Source organism: Emys orbicularis, chromosome 2 (genome assembly GCF_028017835.1).
Source record: "Emys orbicularis isolate rEmyOrb1 chromosome 2, rEmyOrb1.hap1, whole genome shotgun sequence".
Lineage (NCBI taxonomy): Eukaryota > Metazoa > Chordata > Testudines > Emydidae > Emys > Emys orbicularis.
In genome coordinates this window covers 280,026,811-280,051,637 of record NC_088684.1, presented here as the reverse complement: position 1 = coordinate 280,051,637, position 24,827 = coordinate 280,026,811, and the positions used below count along the sequence as shown (strand labels likewise).

The 24,827-nt window shown below is 38.2% G+C and overlaps 1 protein-coding gene across 1 annotated transcript in view; it reads left to right on the top strand.

Annotated features, from left to right (window-relative positions):
- RBM33 (RNA binding motif protein 33) overlaps positions 1–24,827 on the top strand; it is a 146,422-nt gene that overhangs the window by 27,024 nt on the left and 94,571 nt on the right. The window contains exons 5-8 of the mRNA XM_065397927.1: positions 3,029–3,341; positions 4,551–4,673; positions 15,663–15,834; positions 22,732–22,940. Coding sequence (XP_065253999.1) covers positions 3,029–3,341; positions 4,551–4,673; positions 15,663–15,834; positions 22,732–22,940 — 817 coding nt within the window. The remainder of the gene's footprint in view (positions 1–3,028; positions 3,342–4,550; positions 4,674–15,662; positions 15,835–22,731; positions 22,941–24,827) is intronic.

The window sequence follows — 24,827 nt, the reverse complement described above, 5'->3', positions numbered from 1 at the left end:
TGGACTGGAAGAAGAGCTCTGCAAACTCAGACTGTGTCTACACTGCCACTTTCAGCGCTAAAACTTTAGTCATTCAGGGGTGTGATTTTTTTCCCCCTTCCCCCCCCCCCGAGCGACAAAAGTTTGAGCACTGAAAAGCGCCAGTATAGATAGCACTTTATAGCCGGGAGCGCGGCTCCCAGTGATAAAGCTACCACCCCTCATTCGGCGTGGTTCTTTATCGCCGGGAGAGCTTTCCCCCGACGATAAAGCATGACTACACTGCCCACGTCACAGCATTGCCACGGCCGCGCTGTAACCTGGGTAGTGTAGACATACCCTCAGAAGCTTGTCTCTTTCACCAACGGAAGTTGGTCTAATAAAAGATATTATCTCACCCACCTTGTCTCTATAATATCCTGGGAGCAGCACGGCTACAACTACACTGCAAACAATAGGTATTCTTACTGACTTTTAATGGAGTATTAGGCATCAGGAATGCAAGATATTCAGGTAATCATTGCACTAGTAATGCTATATAGTAAAACCTGTTCATCGAAATCAATTCTGGCAAAAATTTCCATGTTCCAGAATAACGTTGTATCTGCATTATTTGCTTTGAAATGCTTTCCCTTGTATCTGGATATATCCATGACATTTTTTATATAAACCAAACATGCTTCTACTGTATTTATGGCTGAGAAAGCAATTGTAATCTTATAATTGCAGTGGTTTGTAAAACTATCCCTAAAATTATCGCTTGACCTGAAATTGCTGCTTATTTGTTTTCAGCCCATCATTTAATCATATAGTTTGAGCTATAAGACATTTCAGCTATGCAATCTTAACTTCCAGTTAATGGGTTTTTGTTTTTAAATCCTTGATATCAGCACAAGTCCTGTTTCTCCATCTCCCCCCCCCCCATTACCATCGTAAGCCATGACTCCTGCAGAACCCCTGGAATGCCCCCTTAACTTCAAGAGGGTATCTGACATCCTCTGAGTCTGTGGAGGGTGGCTCCAAATGCATGAAATTTGAATCGAGGACTGTATTGTTGCATCCCTTCTTGCACCATGCAGTACTGAAACTTATACAAAGACTTGTACAACGCTTTAGAGATGAACCGTCACTCCCTGCCACATGAATGTTCTGTGGTGGTGGTGTGTCCCTAACTCACTATATGCTGTTTGAGGGTACAGGCTAAAGGGGTCATATGATCCAATACAATATATCTGACAGCTTGGAAAGCTCACTCTAGGAGACAAAGTGGTGTCTGTCCTAAGATTTTTTTTTTCCCACCCGCAGTCCACATTGGGCAGGGAAGGGAGGAAAAGGAGGTAGCTTTCTCTACTGCAGTTATGGGAGTAGAGTCAAACTCCCTCCATCCTCAGACTAGCAATCTGGGCACATGATGCTGTTCTCTCAGCAGAATTGAGCTAAAGAACCATCAAAACAGAAACAGGATTTTCCTTTAAGTAGGAGATACCCAGTTATGTGTCCTTTATTTCTTTCCCCTGCTACCTTTCCCTTCTTGTGCTGTGCATAGGGTGACCAGATGTCCCGATTTTATAGGGACAGTACCGATTTTTGGGTCTTTTTCTTATATAGGCTCCTATTACCCCCCACTCCCTGTCCCGATTTTTCACACTTGCTGTCTGGTCACCCTAGCTGTGCAGCAGGGGATAGCTATGTGACTGCACAGGTGGTGAAAGGAAAGAGGAGAGCACCCAGAATAGGCAATAGTGCTGCCCAAGGGGAGGGAAACTGAGGCCTGGTCTATACTAGGAAATTAGGGTCGGAGTGCATGGGGTGAGAAAAATTAGATCCAACCCCTGGTATTGGCAGTGTTATGTTGATGGGAGAATTCTACCGCCTCTCATGGAGGTGGAATACCTGCGCCGATGGGAGAACCCTTCCCGTCTGTGTATGCAGTGTCTTCACTGAAGCGTGCCACTGCAGCATTTTAACTGTGCATAAGCCCTGATTTATATGAACTATTACTTTTCCATCTCTGGCAGCTGTATTACTGTTACCCATGGGGTGAACGCTTTTGCTGCTTTTCCCTCCAACTTCCACTCAAAGCCCTTCCAGTCTGGGGCCAACTTGGTGTACAAACAGCATACAAATCTGTTTAGATCTTGTGGTCCCAAATTTTGCAAAAGTAGATCCCTTTTAAGATAACTTGTAGAATTGTAACATGGTAAAGGAAAAAGTTTTTAAAAGTAAAACACCCCTCTAAAAACATTTTTCAATCAAAATGTTCATCAAATCAGTAATGGTGCATTTCAAGTAAATACAATTTAAAACATCATATTTGTGAATCAACTTGTTTTCCTACTTTCTCACCAAATCTCGAGTTGGAGATTGACTGTTTGTAGGTGGTTGTGATATCAACTGTTGCAAATTAAACATCAAAACTTAAATTCTAGCCTTAGCTCATAAGAAGAATCTGAGTTTTCAAACAATTTCTTAAATACTGTTTTTAGGTTCACACAAATTCTGTTACTGATATAAAATAATTTTTTTAAACCTCCACAGGTCACCTTTAAAAGACCGTTCTTGACTGTATAAATTGTATTTTTTTTCTGAATGGAAACTTAAATCTACCATAATTAATACAACAATCTAAATTCAAATTTCTTGTTTCTTGTCTATATTAATATAGTAATAAAAATGATTTAGTAGCTTACTTGGAGGTATTAAAAAGCAGATGCAGTTGAACTCATTTTGTGTATTTTTGTTAGTCTGGGAATTAAAATTGAATCCAGTCTGCTTGGTTACCATGCAGGACTTCTGCCAGCCTAACCTGTTAGACCATCTGGTTGGTTTGATTCCCCTGGTCAAATAATCTGCAGCTGGTGATAAGCTGTGGTACAGTATGCATTATGAGTTTATGGCATGCAGTCAAGTTGATGTGTGAGCTATATTTTTGTTCAATAATTTAGAGTACATGTATTTGTCTGCTCCATTGTACTAAATCCTCACAAATGTAGTTAATTGGTATATTTTCAACTTTGGTCTGAATCTTTTTTCCCCCCTTCCACTGCAGTTCTCAAGGTGTCACAGTTAGTCTTAATGCTACATCTGGCATGGTTACATCATATGACTACTCTGAGAACGCTAATGATCATTCGATAGAACATGAGTCGGAATATGACCAAGGGGAGGACGAAATAGCTTATGACAAATCGGATGAACCTGAAGTATACTCTCAAGAGTACACAGGGGAAGGACAGTATGAAGGCAATGATGCTGAGCTGACAGAAGACCAAATAGAATATGTGGAAGAACAGGGAGAGGAAGAAATTTACAATGATGAAGTGCTAGACCTTGAAATCAATGAACCTCTAGATGAATTTCCAGTGAGTTTCTTTCTATTGTATCTCCAAAGATCACATTGCTTCACGTGCATCGGTTTTTAGACTGATTTGAAATCTGTTTACTTCCCTAGGGAGGGGGGGAAATTAGACCTATTATCACTGTCTGCCAGTTTCTTTATCTAGGCTGTGACAAAGTTTGTGTTGACAGCTTGTTTGGCGGTAGGTAATGCTCCTTTGTCATGCTGGAAGGCAGTTGAGAACCATGACCTTGAGGGTTGTATCCTTAAGGAAGAAAACAGCTTTGTGTGGTGGAGATACACTGCCAATTGTTAGAAGTACTTAATGCAAAAGCTTTTATCCAGGCTTTAGACAAGATCTGATAAAGTCCTTCCAAGGTGAAAAGATTATTGACCTGCTAAAGACATCTTTAAGGTGCTAATATTCCAAAGTGATTGATGTCCTGCTCATTCATCCTTTTTGTAACTGAGAACTGTCTAAATCTGAATAAAGAGATTGGAGGTTAGTTCAGAAAATGTCACATGCATAATTTGATATCTTTTAAGCAGCATACAGAAGAGCATGTACTGATTTTAATTGCAAGTAAATATATTCCATAATCACAGTTTAAACTTCATGCATTTAGTAAGAAAAAAATCTGCTTAAAATATCAGCTGACATATTCTGAAAAGTTTTTGCTCTCTTTTTTATTCATGTTTGTACAGCATCTAGCATAACAGGTGCTTGATCCTTGTTTGGGCCTTCTAGACAACACTTACATACAAATGAATAATAGCTGTATACAATTAGTAGAATAACTTTTTAAAGAATAATGGAATATTTTATTTTTCCCTTTTTAAAATAAAGATGGCTATTGTCAATATAGTGCCATGGAGCAGATGGCACTTCAGACAAGCAAATATTCCAGATTTACCTCCAAAGAATTTAAAATCTAAGGTCCTGATCCTCATCCCACTGAAATTAATGGGATATTTGTTGTGGCCTCAGCTGGATCACACCATATTAGTTATCTGTGTTGCTGTACAATGTTATTAATATAATATTGTCAGCATTAAAGCCACTACAACTGTCCTAAAAACCCTGCTAGATTAACTACCACGTGTAATAGAAAATCACAGTAATAGCCTGGATTTTGATGAAACCTGTTTTCAATTGCTGTAACCTATACATGTATAGTTCTTAACTTTTACACATGTGGCCCTTCCTTGTAACTTCCTTTTATAATTGTTTTAGGATGAAGATTATATACAGTCATATAATGAACAACAAGGGATGGAAGAACAGGAAGAATATGTAGCTGAAGAGGAATTGGAGGAGGTTGCTGATTCCCAAATACCTACAAATGAATCAGAAGAGGTATGTCGTGCACCTTACAGAAATCTTGAAACAGTTACTTATTGCAGTATTTATAATAATTTAGAATTGTTCAAATTGCTGGCTAAGAATTAATGCCAATTGGCTGCAAGCTGGCTAAATGCCAACAATTCTTGATATCATCACTTTGTTTTTAGGATGTATGGTATGTTGCAGAAATGTTTTACTGTCCTTTGCTAGTTTTGCTAGCATCTGTGTTCACTTTTTTCTAATGAAAGTGTTGGATTTAATTTTTTTTTCCTGAAAACCCGAAGGAAACAGATAAGGGTGAAGGGCATATTTCCTTTAATGTTTACACAACTGGAGTTTTTAGGTGGGAGAATGATAATTCTGCACGGTATCTGTGATTTTATACATACAGTAGAACCTCAGAGTTACAAACATCAGAGTTATGAACTTAGTAGTCAACCCCACACCTCATTTGGAACCAGAAGTATGCAATCGGGCAGCAGAGACCAAAAACAGCCAGTACTGTTAGATGTAAACTACTAAAAAAAAGGGGGAAAGTTTAAAAAAAAAAAAAAAAAAAAAATGATTTGACAAGGTAAGGAAACTTTCTTCGCTTGTTTCATTTAAATTAAGATGGTTAAAATCAGCATTTTTCTTCTGCATAGTAAAGTTTCAAAGCTGTATTAAGTCAATGTTCAGTTGTAACCTTTTGAAAGAACAAACATAATGTTTTGTTCAGAGTTACGAACAACCTCCATTCCCAAGGTGTTTGTAATGCTGAGGTTCTACTGTATATCCCTAGTAACTGTAATGTGACACCTCCGTGCCCAAATGAATATATTGGGGTCAAGATGGTTAATATTTTCAAAAGTGCCTAAGTCCTATATTCAAAGGAAATGTAAGCATTTAAAAGCCTAAGAGTCATTGAAAGTCAAAAAGACAAAGACCCATCTGGTGCCTTATGTGGGAGCACCTTGTGCGTGGGTCTGAAAATTCTACAAGCTTCTCCTTGCAGTTTTCTCTTAATTCTTCCATCAGGAAAGACAGCAAGGTCCCTTGTTCCCTTCTTACAGAATTAGACAGAGGCTTGATGCCAAAAACCCACAGGTATTTGCTCACTGGCTACAGTAGGAAGGGGTTGTACTGACTCTTCAGCATTAACTTGCAACAGATTCCTGGTGGGGGTAGTAAGGAGATTTGTTGTCTACCGCCTGCCCAGGAATCTGCTGCAGTATTACTTTTATCCCAAAGTTTAATTTATAGGATCTATTGGAATACTCGTTGAGGTGGAATGGCTGAATATTGGGTCTTGTGTATGCTAAAATGCTTAGTTGACCCAGCTATGTGCTCCGGAGTGTGGAAAATCCACACCCCTGAGGGATGTAGTTAAGCCAACCTGATCTGGTGTAGACAGCGCTAATTCGGAAGAATTCTTTGGTCGACCTAGCTACTGCCTCTTGGCTATATATATACGTTGCAGTTGTGCCTCTGGAGCAATTCATGTAGATAAGCCCTTGGTTCCCTCTCCAGAGTACAAATCCATCAGCTAGTTCAACCCCAAGAGGTTCAAAAAGTGGCATTTTTGTTTGTATCCTCACTCAATTTTAGAACTTTTCAGTCTCTAGTTGTATCAAATAAACAAACTACACTGGAATAATCTTCTTTGGTAGATTAATATTTAATAAACATTTTAAAGTCTTAGTATTGTTTTATAGATCCATTTAGTAATACTTCATTTTGTGCATTTGTTGGCCTATAAACACCCCCCTTCTGGTACTCTGCTGTACTTTGACTATCCAGAGCCAAGGTCTGTGTATTGACTGATGAAAGCACAGTCCATCATGTTATTACTTAAAACAGATCATTGTATGTAATTAACACCCTGACAAGTATTAAAAAAAATTGTTGTGGAGCAGAAACCTAAAATGTACTGGGTAATTTGACCTTAGTGGGGCTGTGAAAATGCCAGTCCCTAAACTCGCTTAATTTTCAGTCGTTCTACAGTTTGAAACTACACCTTTTCAGCACATTGAACTCTTGAATTCTGCAGCTTTCTTTCTTACTATTAAATATTCTGGAGGTCAGAGCAGAAACTGTCCTCTGCACCCTGATAAAGCAACCTTTCTCTTTAGGACCACCAGGGTGTAGTTGTGGGTAAATAGTTTGATGCTAACAGATTCCATCTTCTGTGCAATATGACCCTACTTCAACATTTTGTTGCAAAGTTATACATTCATAGAGGAAAAATGAGATTACTGTTGAAGTAATCTCAGTAGTAATTCTTTCAGAGATTCTTCTGGACAGCTAAAGAAGAATCGGAGGCTGAGCAAAATCAGATCAGTCATCATGAGTTTACAGTTTGAGACCTTAGAGGAGTTGGTTTGCTGTTAGGCATAATATGTCGTAGACTCCTTTCCAGGAACAGCAGAAAAATTTAACCAGCTCAAACCCACTGGGAAAATGAGACAAATTGTATAACTAGAAAAGACATAATTAGTGAGCTTGCATATATGCACCCTGTATATACTTTATTATCTACTTTTTCCATCAACTCAAATCCTTGGAGATTCTTTTTAGTCATTGATTTAAAGCAGATGTTGTCAGCCTATGTATGCCCAAATTTTGACCTACCTTAAAGCTGACTGTACTTGCTCTGTAGCCTATATTTTGAAAGAGAAACTTCAGACTGCCTCAGATTTATAATTTGAGCACTGCCTGCCTGCAGTTTTTCAGTAAAAGCAATTTACTAATGAGCTTTGTTCCTTTTATTCAAAGGAGAATCAATAAATTCATGATGTGTGGTGTTATATGGCTGTGATCTTAGCTGTTTATGTCCTTGCTATTGACAAAAATGTCAACAGTATTTGATCTTCATTATCAGCTTGAAAATGCAGTGCAATCGAAAGTGTTGGTAACTGAGATCCACCTCTTAGGTAAAGAAAACATTGTTTTGTTTGTCCTGCCCATTACTAGCCTTCCTCTCCCTGGGAATGGAGATCCTCCCCATTCCTGAACAAAGCTGGAGTATTCATTTCTGCTACATTTCCCCTGCCTTTCCTCTCCCACAATCATTGCCCCACTTCCTGGTTGTAATCTGCTGGGTAGAACGTGCTTGTGCTCATCAGTGTGGCTCCTATAGCATCTGGAGATTCTGCTTTTTAGCAGAATGACAGTATCCTAGTGACAAAGCAGACAGAGACAAAGCAGAAGTTAAATGTCTCTCCAGCATGGCATGGGGTATTAATGCTAAGCCTTCCATATTTTTAGTGGTTTAATGTATGTGATTGAATAATAGATGGATTGTGCTTTGACCTCTGTTAGTCTGATACCTGAACCCTCAGCTTCAAGCTCTCATTCACTGAAGCAACTGAATTCTTCATGTTGATGGAGACATTATGTGTATGGAGACATCGCCATCATGTTGATGGAGAATAAGTTTTGGATGACAGTTACTTATTTTTTCTCTGCATGATCCTTCCACCCAATTTGGGGATGCATATAATTCTGTCCACGGTAATTAGTTTGTGATTTGGGACAGAAATACTGTTGAATCCTGAAGTGTAGCCCAGCTGTGGTGTTCTACAAAATGTTACTCTCATTGTGCTTGTGGCCAGTCCCTACAAAACTAAAGCTTTCTTTGCTTTTTGAATTGGAGTTTTGTTATCTTTTAGAAACACTTAGATTATCACTATATTGTAATAATCTTTTATTATAGTGTGCCTCAGGGCACTACTCATAGACTAGGACCCCACAGTGCTAGGTGCTGTACAAACACAGAACAAAAAGATGGTCCCTGCCCCAAGGTCCATATAAAATAGCCCTGCTGGTAAGATAGAATTTGTTTACATGAAGTTCCTTATCACAAAATCAATTTGAATGAAATCTAATGCTCTCTTGTAAGAGTAAAATCAGAATATATATTAACTTTCATCTTGAAATACATATTACACATAAACTCTGTATGTAAATACTCTATGAACATTCATTTTGTTTTAAAAAATAATTTCACTGCACATGCAATTATATATTTGGTGTAAAAGATAAAAGGGAGATGATAGCTGCTAAAAACAAACTGCAACTGTATTTTTCTGGAAGTAATCCCTAGAGATTCCCACTCCTGGGTTTCTAGACACAGATGTGAGATTCAACAACTGCCTAGAATTCAAAAAGTTAGAACTTTTGGAGGAGTCACTCATCATAAGACCCTAGTGTATACCCAGAATATCATGTTCCTTGTCAGTTACTTTTCAGACTTAAAAAAGCTAATACAGTTCCAGCTCTCATAGGGAGTTTTTTGGGGTTTTTTGTGTCTCTAAAACTTCTGCATTTACTGAGTTTTAATTACAGGGAAGTATATTTTCTTTTGCTAAAGTGGGATTTCCTTTTTGTCCTAGCATTCTTTCTTAATTTAAAAAGGGAGGAGGGTTGGCACAAGGAACTTAAATTGGGAATAAGATGTCATATTTTGGAAATGTATTTTAAACATAACTAGGGATATCCTGTTTATATTTGCTTGTGGGGTCATGTTTGCTGCTCTAAGCAAATGAGGAATCACTGAATAGATGACATCAAATATACAACACTGGACTCTGGCTTTTACAAGTCGTCCATGAATAGTGAACCTCATCAATTTTCACTGGATAGATGCCATCGTGAGAGAGGCTGCTCTGTGGTGAAGGTTTTATAGATCCAACTCTTCTATATTACAAAGTACATTCACATTTTTAATGGGTTAGCGAATCCCCCGCCCCAAACCTAGACTTTCCCTGGGCAAACTTTGTGCCCCTTGCTTACACGGAGTAAATATTGCTATAGTTTATTTGTATTGTAGTGTCCAGGGGCCAGCCAAGAACCATTTTGTTAGGCAGTGTATAAATATAGAATAATAAGTTCCTGCATCGAAGAGCTTACAATCTAAATAGACAAGATTGACTCAGGGTAGAGGAAAGGTTGTAACATACAGAGGGAACACAGTGATTGTTTGCAAATCTCATGCAATTGCCTTGATTTTTTTTTAAAAAAAAATTCTGTGGGGTTTTGTTAAGAATTAGCTAAATAGAGAGCAAGGAAGGGAGAAGGGCAGTAGAAGGAAGCGGAGTAAGCCAGATAAGATGAGAGAAGAGGGAAGGAAGGGAAGTGGGGAAGCATGGAGGACAGCTACAGAGAAGATTGTGTGTGTGTGTGTGTGTTGTGAGATGGTTTGAAGCCAATAGCTAACTGACACAGGAGAGAGAGAGAAAGTACAGTAGAACCTCGGTTACAAACTGACCAATCAACCACACACCTCACTTGGAACCGGAAGTATGCAATCAGCCAGCAGTAGAGACACAGACATACAAAAAAGCAAATAGAGTACAGTACTGTGTTAAACGTAAACTACTAAAAAAAAAGAAAAAGGAAAGCAGCATTTTTCTTCTGCATAGTAAAGTTTCAAAGCTGTATTAAGTCAATGTTCAGTTGTAAACTTTTGAAAGAACCATACATTTTGTTCAGAGTTACGGACATTTCAGAGTTATGAACAACCTCCATTTCCAAGGTGTTCGTAACTCTGAAGTTCTACTTTATCCAGAGTGATATGCTGGTATAATTTGGCTTGTAATTTTAAACTTAGTCTAATAAAAACATTTTCTGCTTAGAGTTCCATTGAGACAAGCTACAAATGTTGCTTCAGAGAATGTTTGTTTCCTATTAAAACAGTCATATTCAAACCTCAGTGGTTCGGGAGCCAAATTAGCCATCAGCGTTACCCAAAAAAGCCACAGTACTGTGAATTCATTGTTTCGTTTATTATAGTACTATATTTTTGTAATTAAACAGTATGACGGGAAATATTTAGTTTTTCTCTCTCTAATAACTTAGATTGGCTGATAATTAAATCAATGTTTTAATATCACGTGCTGCAAGCAGCCAGAGGAGACACATTAAAGAGCCATTTGCTGCTCGCAAGCCTTAGTCTGTGCACACTTTCTTAAAGTATGCACAGTCCAATATCCAGATGTCATGACATCAAGCTGCCAAATAGGGTTGACAGTTACTTTGAGTGTAATCTCTTACATGTTACTGTATTTCTGAAGAAGTAATAATATTGACTACTTTTACCATATTATTCAGAATAATGTGACCTTCCTTCCCAAATTAGAACTCATTAGTCACCTTTTTATTCATTATTCCAGTCATATTGATGATTAGTATTTATTATATGTCTAAATTCTGCTTCAAATTGATGAGTTTCTTTTCTTGGTACAAAAGGCACATAACTTTAAAAACCATGATAATCTGTGACTCCTTTGGAAAAACACACAAAAACAAACCTCTCAGGTTGGGCATCATTAAGCCAGTTTCTCAAGGATGTCAGCACCCTGCCATTAGTGCTAAATATGACTAATTAGCAGTGGAAATAAGAGTGGTGGTGTGATTTAAAAAAAAAAAAATTGGGTAAGAAACATGGGTTACTTGAGCACACAAAGGCTTTTATTCCTTTTCCGGAGGAGCTGAAAGATTTCTTCACTATGTGTGGATGAATCCATATCAGCTAAACTGGAAGAATTCCTCATATTGAATTTGACAATGAGGTTGACAAAAGGTATTTTGGTGTATACATGAATTTCCTTGAATATTAACTTTGTATTCATCCATCGAAAATTGGAGGATATTTTACTGGCAATGATTAAATTGCAATTCTTCATCAACCATTTCCTGGAGAGCTCCCAGAATTGTTTGTAAATAGTTGCAAATTTGAAGTCAAGGCTGCAATAATCAAAGATATATGCCTGTTGCAGAGTGTGGATTGCTGATCTAAGCTGGGCTTTCTCTGCTCTGGAATACTTAGGCCAGAACCTAAGAATGGTTTGGCAGGGGTCACAAATCCAAAAACCCCAGATTACTCATCAATTCCACATTTGAAAAGTAGTTTTCCAGTAATCTGTTTCTGTAAAAAAAAAAAAAAAAAAAAATTATCTGATTACATGTAAAATAATGGAACACAATAATAAGTTAACAACCCTACAGCCAACATTGTAAATGGAACGCCCCGTGAATCGCATGGGCACATGCTGAAGGGTAGAAGGCTTCTTTTTGTATAACTTAACTTGCTGGACCCTTTAAACCATATATTAGGTGATGTGATTAAAATATGAACAATGCAAACATTAAGCAAGAACATTTTTCATGCAGAAGTGCTGCATAACTGCTAAGTTCCAAAGTCTCAAAATTCTGGCAGAAGAAATTGTGCTATTGTCCACCTTTACTCTCAGATGTTCTCATCGTGCAGAGTAAAGTTTACAAACTTGATCTCCTCTCAGGACTTATGCTCAAATTTGTATATGCTTTGCCCCAAAGATTAAAGTCTATTTCTTACACACTAGAAGGAAATCTTAAAAAAAAATCCACAAAGAGTTGATGAAGCTCTGCACCAGAAGGATCCAGTTCCAAAATCTTACGTTTATGTATGTCACCATCAAGAATGTGTAAAATAAATATTTGAAACACATTTGAAAATTGACAGGGGTAGTGTAGTCTCTCTGCCTTCATTCCCTTACCTAGAAAATGGGGATAACATTCTCTTTGTCTCCTGTATAAAGACCAGTGGTTCCCAAACTTCGTTCGCGGCTTGTTCAGGGTAAGCCCCTGGCGGGCCGTGAGACTCTTCATTTACCTGAGCGTCCACAGGTACGGCCACTCACAGCTCCCAGTGGCCGCGGTTCGCCGTTCCTGGCCAAGAGTAGATAATGCCTCTCTAGAATACAATTGTTGAGACACATTCATTTTTCACAGAAACTATGTATAATTGTCTCATATGTTTCTTGTGGTATGATTTTTGTTTGTTGTTCATTTGTATTTTTTACTAAAGGAAAATTTTGTAAACTTGGAAGCTTTTCAACAGATACTTCCTTATTTAGTTTATTAAAATTCTACAAAACTTCATATTTCATTCCAAAATATTTAAATACAGCTTTGGCCCTGATCCTGCAATCTGATTCATGAGCATGCCCCCCACGTGGAGTCTCAAGGGTACGGGTTCCTGTAAATGGATCAGATTGCATGATTGAGGCCTACTTCTGTAAAAACAGTGGCAAGGAAAACATGTCAGGTTGGAAGAGACATGAGGGAGGGAAAATTGATGTCAATGAGACTTGTGCTTCCAAGTCACTTAGGTGCTTTTGAAAATCCCGTCCATAGGTGCCTAAGTATAGACTAGGGGAGCCTTACTTTAAGTTTCTATTGTTGAAAATTTTGGCCACAATCATTAGTAGAAATGCCTAAGTTTAATAGGTAACAAGAGTTTGAGTGCTTGGGTGAGCCTAGACATTGGGTTATATTGCCTCTTACCAGAAAGTGGAGATAGGAAATTCAAAGTAACATTTACCCCCATAAGAGAGCCAATAACAGTTGAGCAATCAGGGCATTGCTGTTAAACAGAGCAAAGATCAGGTTTCTTTTCCTTTCTTCTTTCTTTGTAAGACTATCTTGACAGTTTTAGCATTCATTGCTACCTTTTGAGGTAGGAATCACCCTGTGAGCTTATCCATCCAGATTCTAGGTTCTCTGTTTCTTTTAAAAACACAGGCATTTGGGCCTTGGTTACGGAGTTTTACAGAGACCCCCTATGTCTTCCCTACTTAAATCACAAGAAAATGACTTGTCCAGGCAATGCAGAAAGAAAAACGAAATGCAACAGATGTGATTTAATTTGGCTGCAACTTTATTATATTAACATACCTGGAAATATCCAACAATAAATTGCATAGTGCAGGTCATCATTAATTCTTCTCTTAATCATGTCCATCTCTTTGGAAGGGCTGCCATCAGCTCTCCTGCTTCTCAGCCTGGTCCCAGCCAGCCTGTTGCTAGGACCTAACAACCCTCCCCATGTATGAAGGTTAAGGGAGCCTGGAAAAATGGTGGGGTTGTTTCTCCACTCTACCAGATGTTAGCAGTCCCAAAGCACCTTTTTCTGGCAGCCTTAGGGGATGCCTCTTCCTAAATCCACTTCCAACTCCTGTTTATCAGGGAATCATATCCCCTCTGTAATGAAAAGAACGAGGAGTACTTGTGGCACCTTAGAGACTAACAAATGTATTTGGGCATAAACTTTCGTGGGCTAAAACCCACTTCATCAGATGCATGGAGTGGAAAATACAGTAAGAAGATATATATATCTACACACACAGAACATGAAAAGATGGGGGTTGCCATACCAACTCTAACGAGACAAATCAATTAAGGTGGGCTAATGAGTACTTGCACTGGACACCTACCAGACTTTCTACCTACATAGTTGCGATATCTTGACCTGGTCTCCATATCTAACTCACCGTGTCCCTGACCTGTTTGGGGAAGGCAAAAAACCCACCCCACCTCTGCTAGTCTAGTGGTGAGGAAAAAATTCCTCTCCAGTCTTAAAAGAACAAAGGGGAGTAGGGAAAGTCCAAAGCAGATCATAAAACGTGGTCCTACTCTGACCCCATGGATAGGAGGAGGGTGCTGATGATTGGTGATCGATGGGAAAGAGTTTTGTCTGTAATGCATGGCATGTAAATATACTCTCCTCCTCCTGGTGCACATGATGGGCCAGAGGCCACTTCCTAGTCCCTCCTTGGCTCCACTCAGAGAAGTCTGTCCCCCCCCCCCCTTTCTCTTTCCTTGTAATCCAGATGTAGTAGGGACCCTTAAAGGCGCTCCATCCTGATCTTCCTGTTGCCTAGACAGTCGCTGCATTCAGTTGCGGTGAGGACATTAGGCTTGATGTGTGTCGCCTGTGGAGCTAACTGGCTCCTATGAGTTCCTGCCTTGCCTCCTTTCTAATAATTACTATTTTAAGCGCCTTAATTTAGAAGACAAAATCATGTCTTGCTTTAGTATGTTCTTTCTGTGTTCACCAAACAGAAAAAAATGTCATAGTTCATGTGTAGGCGCTAAAAAGATCTAAAAACTGTGTGTGAGAGACCCAATAAATCAGGAATCGGACTGCTAGTATGTAAAAAAACCCAAACCCAATCTTTCCTGGCAAATAATGCTATATTATAATATTTTAAATTCCAAACTATAAATCAAATGTAAGATGAATGTAACATTCTTAACTTTCTGTCCACCATCCCAGGACAGGAAAACTTTTTGGGGGTGTGGGTGGGGGAGAGGGGACTGGGTGGAGGTTAGACAGGCTGGAAAGAGACACTGACACTTGGGACATGCTCTTCTGTGAATAATAAAGGTTTGCTCCCACAAGAAGATCTCAAATGTGACTTGAGAACAAGGGCATAACATTCCATTATGCAGATTTAGTATATTAAAATTGGGTACTGCATAACAGTACATTCTTTTGATGAGATGAGAAACTGCTCAATTTAAACTTCATTTCCACTAGAATATTTTCTCATGACAAGCAAAACTGTACCTAATCAAAGGAATCTAATTTAGAAATTGTGAAGTTATCTAGTCTTTATTCTTTCATGTTATTGACAATTGCTCTGAGTCATAAACACTAAGAATAATTAATTTATTCTTTTAAAGTGTTTTTTGAATAATCCAATGTTTTTTGGATACTGATGGTATCCAAACCCTGAAACTATGGAATAGTCATTTTTCTACATGTCATCACAGGATATTTGATGCGGTTTTGTTTTTTAAAAGCTGTGGACTAATAAGATTTGGTTCTGGTAGAATATTCAAAATACCCTCTTAAGCATTGAAATAACAATACAAGATATGTTCCAAGAGTTTGGCTAGAAATGTTTTACAGAAATCAGTTATACCTCAGATATGTAGCTACTGTATATTGTAACCAAACAAACCTATAAGATATGGTGAATCGCCTGCTGTTCCCAAACCGTGCACAAGAATTCTTTATAATAGCAGAATGGTACAGGCAGTGGAGCCCTTATATAAGACATTTATTTTGTTTGTTTGTTTATTTTGTTTCCTGTCTTGACAAAGATTCTTTCAAAAATGGTAATATTTTTAGCATGTTGAAAATCTGTCTCAGGCAACGTTAGTTTGTACTCATCTTTCTCTCTTGTGATGCAGGCAGCTATTGAAACTCTGGAACTTCAGGAGGAAACAAAAGAAGAATCTGATGAAGAGGAGGAGGAGGATGAAGAATCTGGACGACTACGTTTCAAAACTGAACGAAAAGAAGGAACCATCATTAGGCTCTCAGACATAACGAGAGAGAGGAGAAACATTCCAGAAACTTTGGGTAAGATTCTGTGGCAATGGACTGTAATAAATGACTATAATAAAAGAAAGGAAAAGATTGGATTACTTAAAACCCTATTAACCAATAAATGTTATTCTTAAGGTAAAAGAATGTAGTCTGCCATAGGCTCTGCTTGTCTATATCCAAGCTGTTCGCAGCTTGTTTTCCTAGTAGCTTTAGTTCTCCTCTTCCTTCAGAATATCAGAAAAAGTATATGCTTTTTCAAAAGCCAATGCAATGTATATTCATTGAAGTGTTTCAGATTCCTTAAACCTGGCTGTCCTTTAAACAGGGGTGCTGGAACAATTTTTATAGTGGGAGTGCTGTGAGCCATTGAACCAAACTGAAAATCCTGTATACAATGTAAACCACTTCAAATCAGGGGGGGCTGCAGCACCCGTAGTTCCAGCACCTATGCCTTTAAACAGCAGTTGGCTATACACTGGGAAAATTCCACTACTGTTTTAATATTTCCACCTCTTAAATGACCCCCCTCAGATGCGTGGTGTAAGGCTCACAGTTCAAGTAAACATCACACTAGTTGAAAGCAACTTGCTGTGGTACGTTGGCACACAGCATATATCCAGCTGCACTGAATGTATATTTGGCACGTGTTCAGCATTGAAGTGGGAAAGCCATTATGTGCTCAATCCTAATAAGACTTTTTCATCAATTAGCTAATAAACTGTTGTGACGTTATGTGCGATTTCAGTGAAAAAATGATAAATTGATTTTCGGCTTCCCCTTATTTGCCCAGTTTTAGTCCATCTGTCCAAATAAAGTCACAGTGAGGTATCTTGGAGAGGGGTTCATTTCACCAAATCTTTTTATGCTCTGGATGCTGAAATATTTGATACTGTGATATAAAAAAATCCCTTGTTCTGTTGGGGATCACTGAAGCTGCTGCTCATGTTGGATTTCAGATAATGGCAGCACTTTTAGTATATATTGAGGCCACAATCAATACCAGCATCTGATGTCAGAAGTGCTTGGTATTACTGGGGTTAAATGCTAAGACACAGTGATCTAGAATCAAGACTGCCCAGATTCAAAATATGGCAGCCCATGATGATGATACAGATGCTGGAACACCTTTTGAAGAAGTATTTGCCATTGCGCAGTGCTCACAGTTCTGCAGAAACTAAGTATCAATTCAAACTGTGGAAAAAGGTTTGGATGTCTTCCTGAAGAGAGTCAAGGTATGAAGCAGCTAACTTGAGAAGGAATGGAGGTAGCTTATCAGATACCATTGGTCTATAAAGCATTGAGAGCAGATGGTGCTTGCAGATCTGTATGGCTGCACTCATCAGATCTTCATAAAGACTTTCTGTAGGATGGATGGAATATTTTTTGGAAGCCTGCAGAGGCTATATTCACAAGAGCAAAGGGCACGATCCACTTTGTTTTCTCTGGTCCCTCTTCAGGCAAAGAAGGTGGCAAGGGAACGGCCTCAGCCTGGAGATTAGCCTAGATAGCTAGGTCTGAATTCAATAATCAGGCTGCTTCTGCTTTCCTTCCAAAGAAGGCCAACGTGTCCTAAACCTCCAGGTTTTGTGAAGGGTCCCATAACAAATAGCTAGACTGCCAGTGCTTTCTTCAGAGAGCTTTTTTATGGAGGGAGAATTAAGAGCCTTTTTACCTTCAATAAACACTAGTTACTTAAGATCCAGCAAGGCAACAGATCTTGCTTCAGAGAGACTCCTCCAAATTGCCCTTCTTGAGATTCCTCTACAGTTCAACAGTAAGAGGAATAACGCTGCAAGAAATTGGATTCTTCTTGGCAAAAAGTCATTGAGTTCATGCTATTGAAAGAAGAAGGAAGGAGTTTTTATTCCAGAAATTTATTCACTCTGCCAAATCCTGTCAGCAAGGACCGTGCTACAGATGTTGGCCTGATTGGCACAACAAAATTCATGGCATGTGATCCATGTCAAACCTCAGTGGACCCTGAGATTTCGGTAGTTTCAAGTCAGGGGAAGACTCTTATTGAATCTGGGCAATGAATTAACTAATTAGCCATGCTTGTTTGGTATTTCAGGCAAAAATCTTTAATTAGGAAAAGACTTCCAATCCACATTGTTATAGAATGATGAATGCATCCTGACTAGGATGGGAGGAGCTCTCCAGAGGGGCTTCACACCCGGGCGCTCCAATAATAATGTATAAGGAGTCTAGAGATGAGGTGTGATACTGAACGCACTAAGTACCCTCAGATGTGTTTGCCTTATCTACACACAATGTGTCACTGGCTCAATTAAAGTGATTTTTTAAATGAAATTTGTTAAACTGATATAAACCCTTGCATAGAATTGGTTTATAGTTGCCTAGTATTAAGGTAAATGGCAACTGTAAACAGACTTAAGTGTATCCAGGTGGTTTTGTAACAACTGTAATGCTTAAGGAAAAAGCTTAAAGGGAAACAGTGCTTTTATATTACAGTTTTTATCAAGTTTTTGGGTTACTTGATATATTGCTCAGATACAAGCAAAGCAAGGTAAAATGACTATCCAAATATGAACTAAAATAAATGGCATTTGGTTAGTTCTATTTTTGTATTTTTTGCCAGTTGCTTTTGTTAGAACAGTTTCTGTAAACGTGATTGGTTTAATTTTTGTGTTTGTTAATGAAAGGACATACAGTAAACTACAGTAGCCGTTAAACTAACAGCAATGCAAAATTTGTCATTTGCATATAAATATCAGCTCTGCTTTTGGGATTACTGTTAATAGATATTACTAATTTAAAAATGAAACTTTGTTGCATAGCTATATTTCTTTACTTTAAAATCTGGACATAGTTGAGAAAACACTTAAAGAGAAATTAACATTTCAGTTGAAGTTACAAACGTAATTTCCATCCTGTCACATTTTGGTGACCTTTTGTGACAGCTTGTCTCTATTGGAGGGAAGCATTCTTACTTGCTGATTAAAGATGTCATTTGAAACCATTTTATTACCAGGGGTAGTGAAATTAATCTTGACACTTAGAGCCACTAGAAAAATAATTGCTGATTCACTACATTAACTGTGTATGTGTATGAGAGAGAGAACTGTGTAGTCAAGATTAGAATGTGTGTGCTTGGAAAATAAATATATAAAATGTAGAAATTATTCTCTCATGAATGATGTTGAAACTTTTCCTAAATGTTTTTTTTAACAAAGAAAATGTAATAGGTGGTTTTGAAAAGATTTTAGGGAGACATGTTAAGGAAAGGATATAAAATAAGTTTCTGAGAATACTGAATTCATCCTTTAAATAAAGCTTTTTATGTACTCATTATTATCATGTAGAATTATTGACTGGCTGTATAGAGCTTACATTATGGATGGATGTATACAACAAACTTATTTTTCTTTAAGGAAAGAGCGGGAGATAATTACCTTATTTGTCCTGGTACAATCAAAAACCAACAGCATACTTCAAAGCAGCTCTGCTCCGCTCTCCTGCTCTTCCCAGGAACTCTTCCCTCTAGGCCTGATTTAAAAAAAACCAAACAGTATGGAAAGCCATACACAAAGCAGTTGGAACTAGTAGTGATGCTGTACTGATGCTGATGTCAGCAAGAATTTGCACAATGTAGTCTGTTTATGCTTGGTATAACATCTAACTTTGAATATACTGAGTTTTTGGTCTGAAATCTCAATGTTTCATTAAACTTGTTGCTCTTTCACACACACTCATGCAGAAATGTGTAATGTAATAAGGTTACAAGTCTGAGTGCTCAAATCAGGAAATATGCAAAATGTCACCTAATTTAACCTTGTCCCATCACTAATGCATACATAGCACCCAGTTTCTCCCTCTGATACATCCATGGCACTCCTGTTGAAAACCGTTCATGTTGTACATGTGTATATTAAACAGAATTATTCTCATGGTAATTTACAGTATGTTTATCGGCATTGTTCCAAAATATTCTGTGTATGCATAGAGGATGAATGAAGGATACTGTGAGAACCTTCACTTTTGCATTATCTGACTTTTGAGTGTTTAAGGCTCTGAACCGCCACATCAATGTACAAATAGTGTACTTCTCCATTGTGTCGCGTCTTAGGCCAGGCCAACACTACAGACTTCTATCTGTATAACTATGTCGCTCTGGGGTGTGAATAATCCACCCCCCTGAGCAACATAATTCTACTGACCTAACCCCTTGTAGATAGCACTATGTCAGTGGGAGAGCTTCTCCCGCTGACATAGCTACCGCCTCTCGGGGAGATGGCTTAACTATGCCGACAGCAGAAGCTCTCCCATCTGCGCAGTAGCATCTTCACTAAAGCGCTGTAGTGGCAAGCTGCAGCACTGTATGTGAAAACAGGCCTTTGCTGATTTGCAGGGTGATACCATGCAGATGCACATTTGTAGGGCTGGGGCATAAAGTTGGAGTCTCAAGTTGATTTCTTTGTTCTTTTAGGAAAGAGAGAGAATTAAAACACTGAATATCTCTCCTGACCTCATAACGTACTTCCACAGTCCCACAATCAAAAATTCGTTAAATGTTTCTAAACTGCAATGAAGTAAACAAAATCTTATCCAAATAATCACCGTCTTCATAGTACACGTGTAGCAGTGCCTGCTGTAGTTTGTTGCAGAACAGTAGCCATTATATAACCCTGTTATTTTACATTCATAATTTTATGGAACTGTATTTGTTGGCTGAAAAATTGAGCAAGTCGTCTGTGCTTATGTGACCTAAAATACATTTGACAGCTGTTATCGTTTTTTAGTTCAGTGAGTAGCTTCCTCTACAGTTTAGCCACCTCTCCTTTCCCTCAACTTAACCACATTTTTGGAGACCAACACAGCTGAAATTTGAACCTTGAAACATAGCATAGGCATTATCCTGGACACACAGGAAGAAAGATGAGAGACAAGGGATGTGGTTTTAACTAGATCAGAACTTCATTAACTCGTTTGGAAACTACCTGGCAATAACGTGTCCAGTTCAGTTTGTCCTTCCTTCCATAATCTATTCTATCTGGTGAAGGGCTGCTGTCAGTTTTCCAAACCTTTTCAACTGCTCCCAGCAACAATCTCCTGGCTCCATCTTCTCATCAGCAACTGGCAACAACTCTGTGCAAATGTATAATGAATATTAGGGTGTCTGCAGTTTTTGCCACATTTTGTAATACTCATCAAGTTCTAAACCCCTTTTTAAGGGTCTCCTAAAATATTACGCCACTAGTTATCTTTTCTGTTGCAAATATACAGCCTTCACAATCGAAACCCACACAAAGTATTTCCAGCCAAATAAGAATAGCAGCAGGTTCCTGTTTCTGCTCCTCCCACACATACACATGCATGCCTCAATCAGCTGTGAACTTGAAAGCTTAATGAGATCACTTATAAGTAAGTTTAAAACAGTGATTTAAGTAGCTTTAGCTATTACATCCCCTGCCATTTTTGTGGCTTTATCACATTCTTACTTTAAGATTTTTCTCCCCATGGTTGTGTGAAAGACCCATACAACATGGAAAAATGACTCAGTAGGAGCTGAGACACTGATTTATACCCAGCATGCTTTGATACGCAAACTAAACATTTTTCTCTCTAAACTTTCAATTTTAGGTATTATTTGTAATACCAATTGAGAAAAATATTTCATACAGAAATGTGACTATCTTGATGCTGTCCCTTCAAATTGTAACATTAAACATGGATTATTTCTTTTTGTGAAAAAAAAGGATCTGTAAATTCATTTCAGCATACAGCAAATACATATTCTAATAGTGTTAAGTTTGCACAGTTAACAAGATAAAGGGAAAAGTCAGTTTCAAAAGCAGCACTGTATTATTTATTAGTGATTTTCTAGTTAAGCGTTTAGCTTGTTATATTGCTTGTCACTAAGTGGACCCCATTAAAATGTACAACATATAAAGTATCGCCTGGTGCATGCTGCTGATGAAACCTTCACTCTGTCCTAATATTTAGTAAAACTTTGTAGGTTAGTCTACACTTCTACTGTAATCTAGTGCCCTGATTCATAGTTATCCCCTGACCCGGTTTGCCTTGGGTTTTAACTTAGTTCCAGGTACCTTACTCTGCAACATTTAGCCATGTTATAAATGAACTGGGGGCAACTGTTGTAACCAGGTTCTCAGTTGTAGATGGACCCAAAATCTATAGTATGTGTTTTAGGGTGACCAGACAGCAAATGTGAAAAATCGGGACGGGGTGGGGGGTAATAGGAGCTTATATAAGAGAGAGACCCAAAAATCGGGACTGTCCCTATAAAATCGGGACATCTGGTCACCCTAATGTGTTTAGTCTTTGTTTGTCCCCTGTAAAGTTCATCCTTTTTTTTGAGCCACATATGCAGGAAAATAAATTACATAAGAATGTGTGTATCATTTAGTTCTTTCATATTTCTCAAAAATGGCATTAGCTGAATTTGTTCAAATATTCAAAAAAGATCTTTGGCATAAGACAAACATACAGAACAGAAGGTGAAGCATTAGAAAACTATGGTTATGATGGAAGACTCAGCATAACCTTTACTATAGTGTTTCCTGCTGCTTCCTTTTCTGTACGTCTTTTCTGTGGATAAACAGAGAATTAAGTTATCAGTGCTGGCAGTCTAGCTCCTTTCACATAACAAACTTCTTAAACAACAAGCAACAAATGTGAGGCAGACTTCAATAGTAAAATAACATTTTCCTTCGTGTTAGTTTCATTAACCTGCCACTACATGTTTACCTTTGCAGCAGATACAAATACACAAAAAGAAAAACATTGATTTTGCTTTAATGAAATGTTAACATGCCATTGCCACCTTAAGGTGATCAAAGAGCCTGCAAATTTTATCTTGGTTGTAGTGACACTTTTCTCTAGTTATAATGGTGTCCTTTCTAATCCTTACCGCAAATACCTAACATATGCATTTTTCCCATATAACAGAACTCTCAGCAGAAGCCAAAGCAGCGTTATTTGAATTTGAAGAAAGGGAAAGACAGCTTAAACAGGGACGCTACGGCTCAAGGAGAGGAGGGAGGAGAGGAGGTTCCATAATGTGTCATGGAATGGGAGAACAAAGAAGAGACAACAATGAAAGGGGAAGAATGAAGGATCACAGGCCTGCGCTGCTGCCAACGCAGCCACCAACAGTGGTAACTAATGCACAGTATTTTCTTTATGGAATTGGTACTTTTAAGAAAATAATTATGGCAGTTATTACTCTGATTTGTAGATCTTTATGTAGCTCCTTGTCTTTCAAAATTGGGGTGAATTTTAGAAAAACTTTACTATTCTTAATCATTCACAAAGATTTAAAAACCCCAAGCCTTAATTTACTGCTGCCCCAGTAGACCTTACGGTAACATGGGCGTCTCACAGTCTTGTGATTAGAACTTGACACACATTTTTGACCAAAACATTTGTATGTGAAAAATACAGATTTGGTAACACTGAAATATTCCACAAATCCGTAGATTCCATGTATTGTTTTGGTCAGTGAAAATTTTTTTTAAAAACCCCAAACAATTGAATTTAGACATTTTTTGCAATTGAACTGTTTTGAATTTTTTCATTCAAAATGACTTTTTGTTTTGAAGTTTCCGTTAATTTAATTTTTAAAAAATTAAAAATGTTAACTACTCAAAATCAAAATGAAACATGTTGTTTGATGCAAAACATTTTTTTTCAACTTCTCGATTGCAGAAAATATTTAATAAAAAAAAAAAATTGTTTGACCCAAAACTCATCTTTTCTTCCCTGATTGTTTGGACTTGCCAGCAAACCCAAAAATAATCCATTATTCTCCCAACTATAGTTGTGATTGTGGAAGTATGAGAAGGGTCACGTTTCTACTTCAGAGTTTGAGACCTTTGTATATCAAAGTATCCAAATTTCAAGCATTTTTCAAATGACGCAAACAGATAATCAGGCTTTCTGTTTTTTGCATCAACAGAGAGGAACAGGTTAACTCTAGTTGTATAGGGAAGCCACCTCTGCATTTGAGATTGTTCAGTCCAACATTACTGGTTGCTACTTACCCTGGCATGGAAAAAATGTGACCAGATATTTCCTTTTCTGTTGAATTCATTTTGGTGACTTTCAAGACTCTGTTAAAATAGTGATGTTACTTTAAAACTCAGTATTTTTATATTTCTAATATTGTACATTATGCTGAGGGGAAAATAAAAACCTAGAGCTTGTCTATACTACCATTTTGTCAGTATAACTTACATTGTCTAGGGGTGTGGAAAAAACACACCACTGAGCAACATAAGTTACACTGACAGAAGCGCCAGTATGGGCAGTGCTATGTCGGCGAGAGAGCTTCTTCTGCTGACATAGCTACCACTGCTCGGGGAGGTGGTTTTACTATGTCAATGAGAGAGCTCTCTCCCGTCGGCATATAATGGCTACATGAGTGATACTATAGCCACGCAGCTGCATCAGTACAGCTGTGCCTCTGTAAGCTCGCTAGTGTAGACAAGCTCTCAGAGAGGAGTCGTCACCCACCATGGAAATGTAGTCACCTGTGGGTTAGCACACAGCAGTTTTCTACTTCAGCAATACTACACAATGGTTTTCTAAGATTGCAGGTGAAGTATAACTTCTGTAATTGAAATTACTAGGGAATTTAGGTAGGCAGATTAGTTACCCACATTGGAATTTGGCCAGGTTCTTGGAGTTAATGCCTCTGTTATTATGAAAAATGCCATGGGAACAACAATGACCACAAATGATTAAATCTTAATTTAATGTCTTATCCTAAAGAGAACACTTGAGTGGTCAAGAAATATAATTAATTTTTGTTTGTTTTTGTGAAGTACTGTTATCTGGGATCATAGAATATCAGGGTTGGAAGGGACCTCAGGAGGTCATCTAGTCCAACCCCCTGCTCAAAGCAGGACCAATCCCCAGACAGATTTACCCCACTTCCCTAAATGGCCCCCTCAAGGATTGAACTCAGAACCCTGAGTTTTAGCAGGCCAACGCTCAAACCCCTGAGCTATCCCTCCCCCCCCCGTTCCTAGATTACAGTCTGT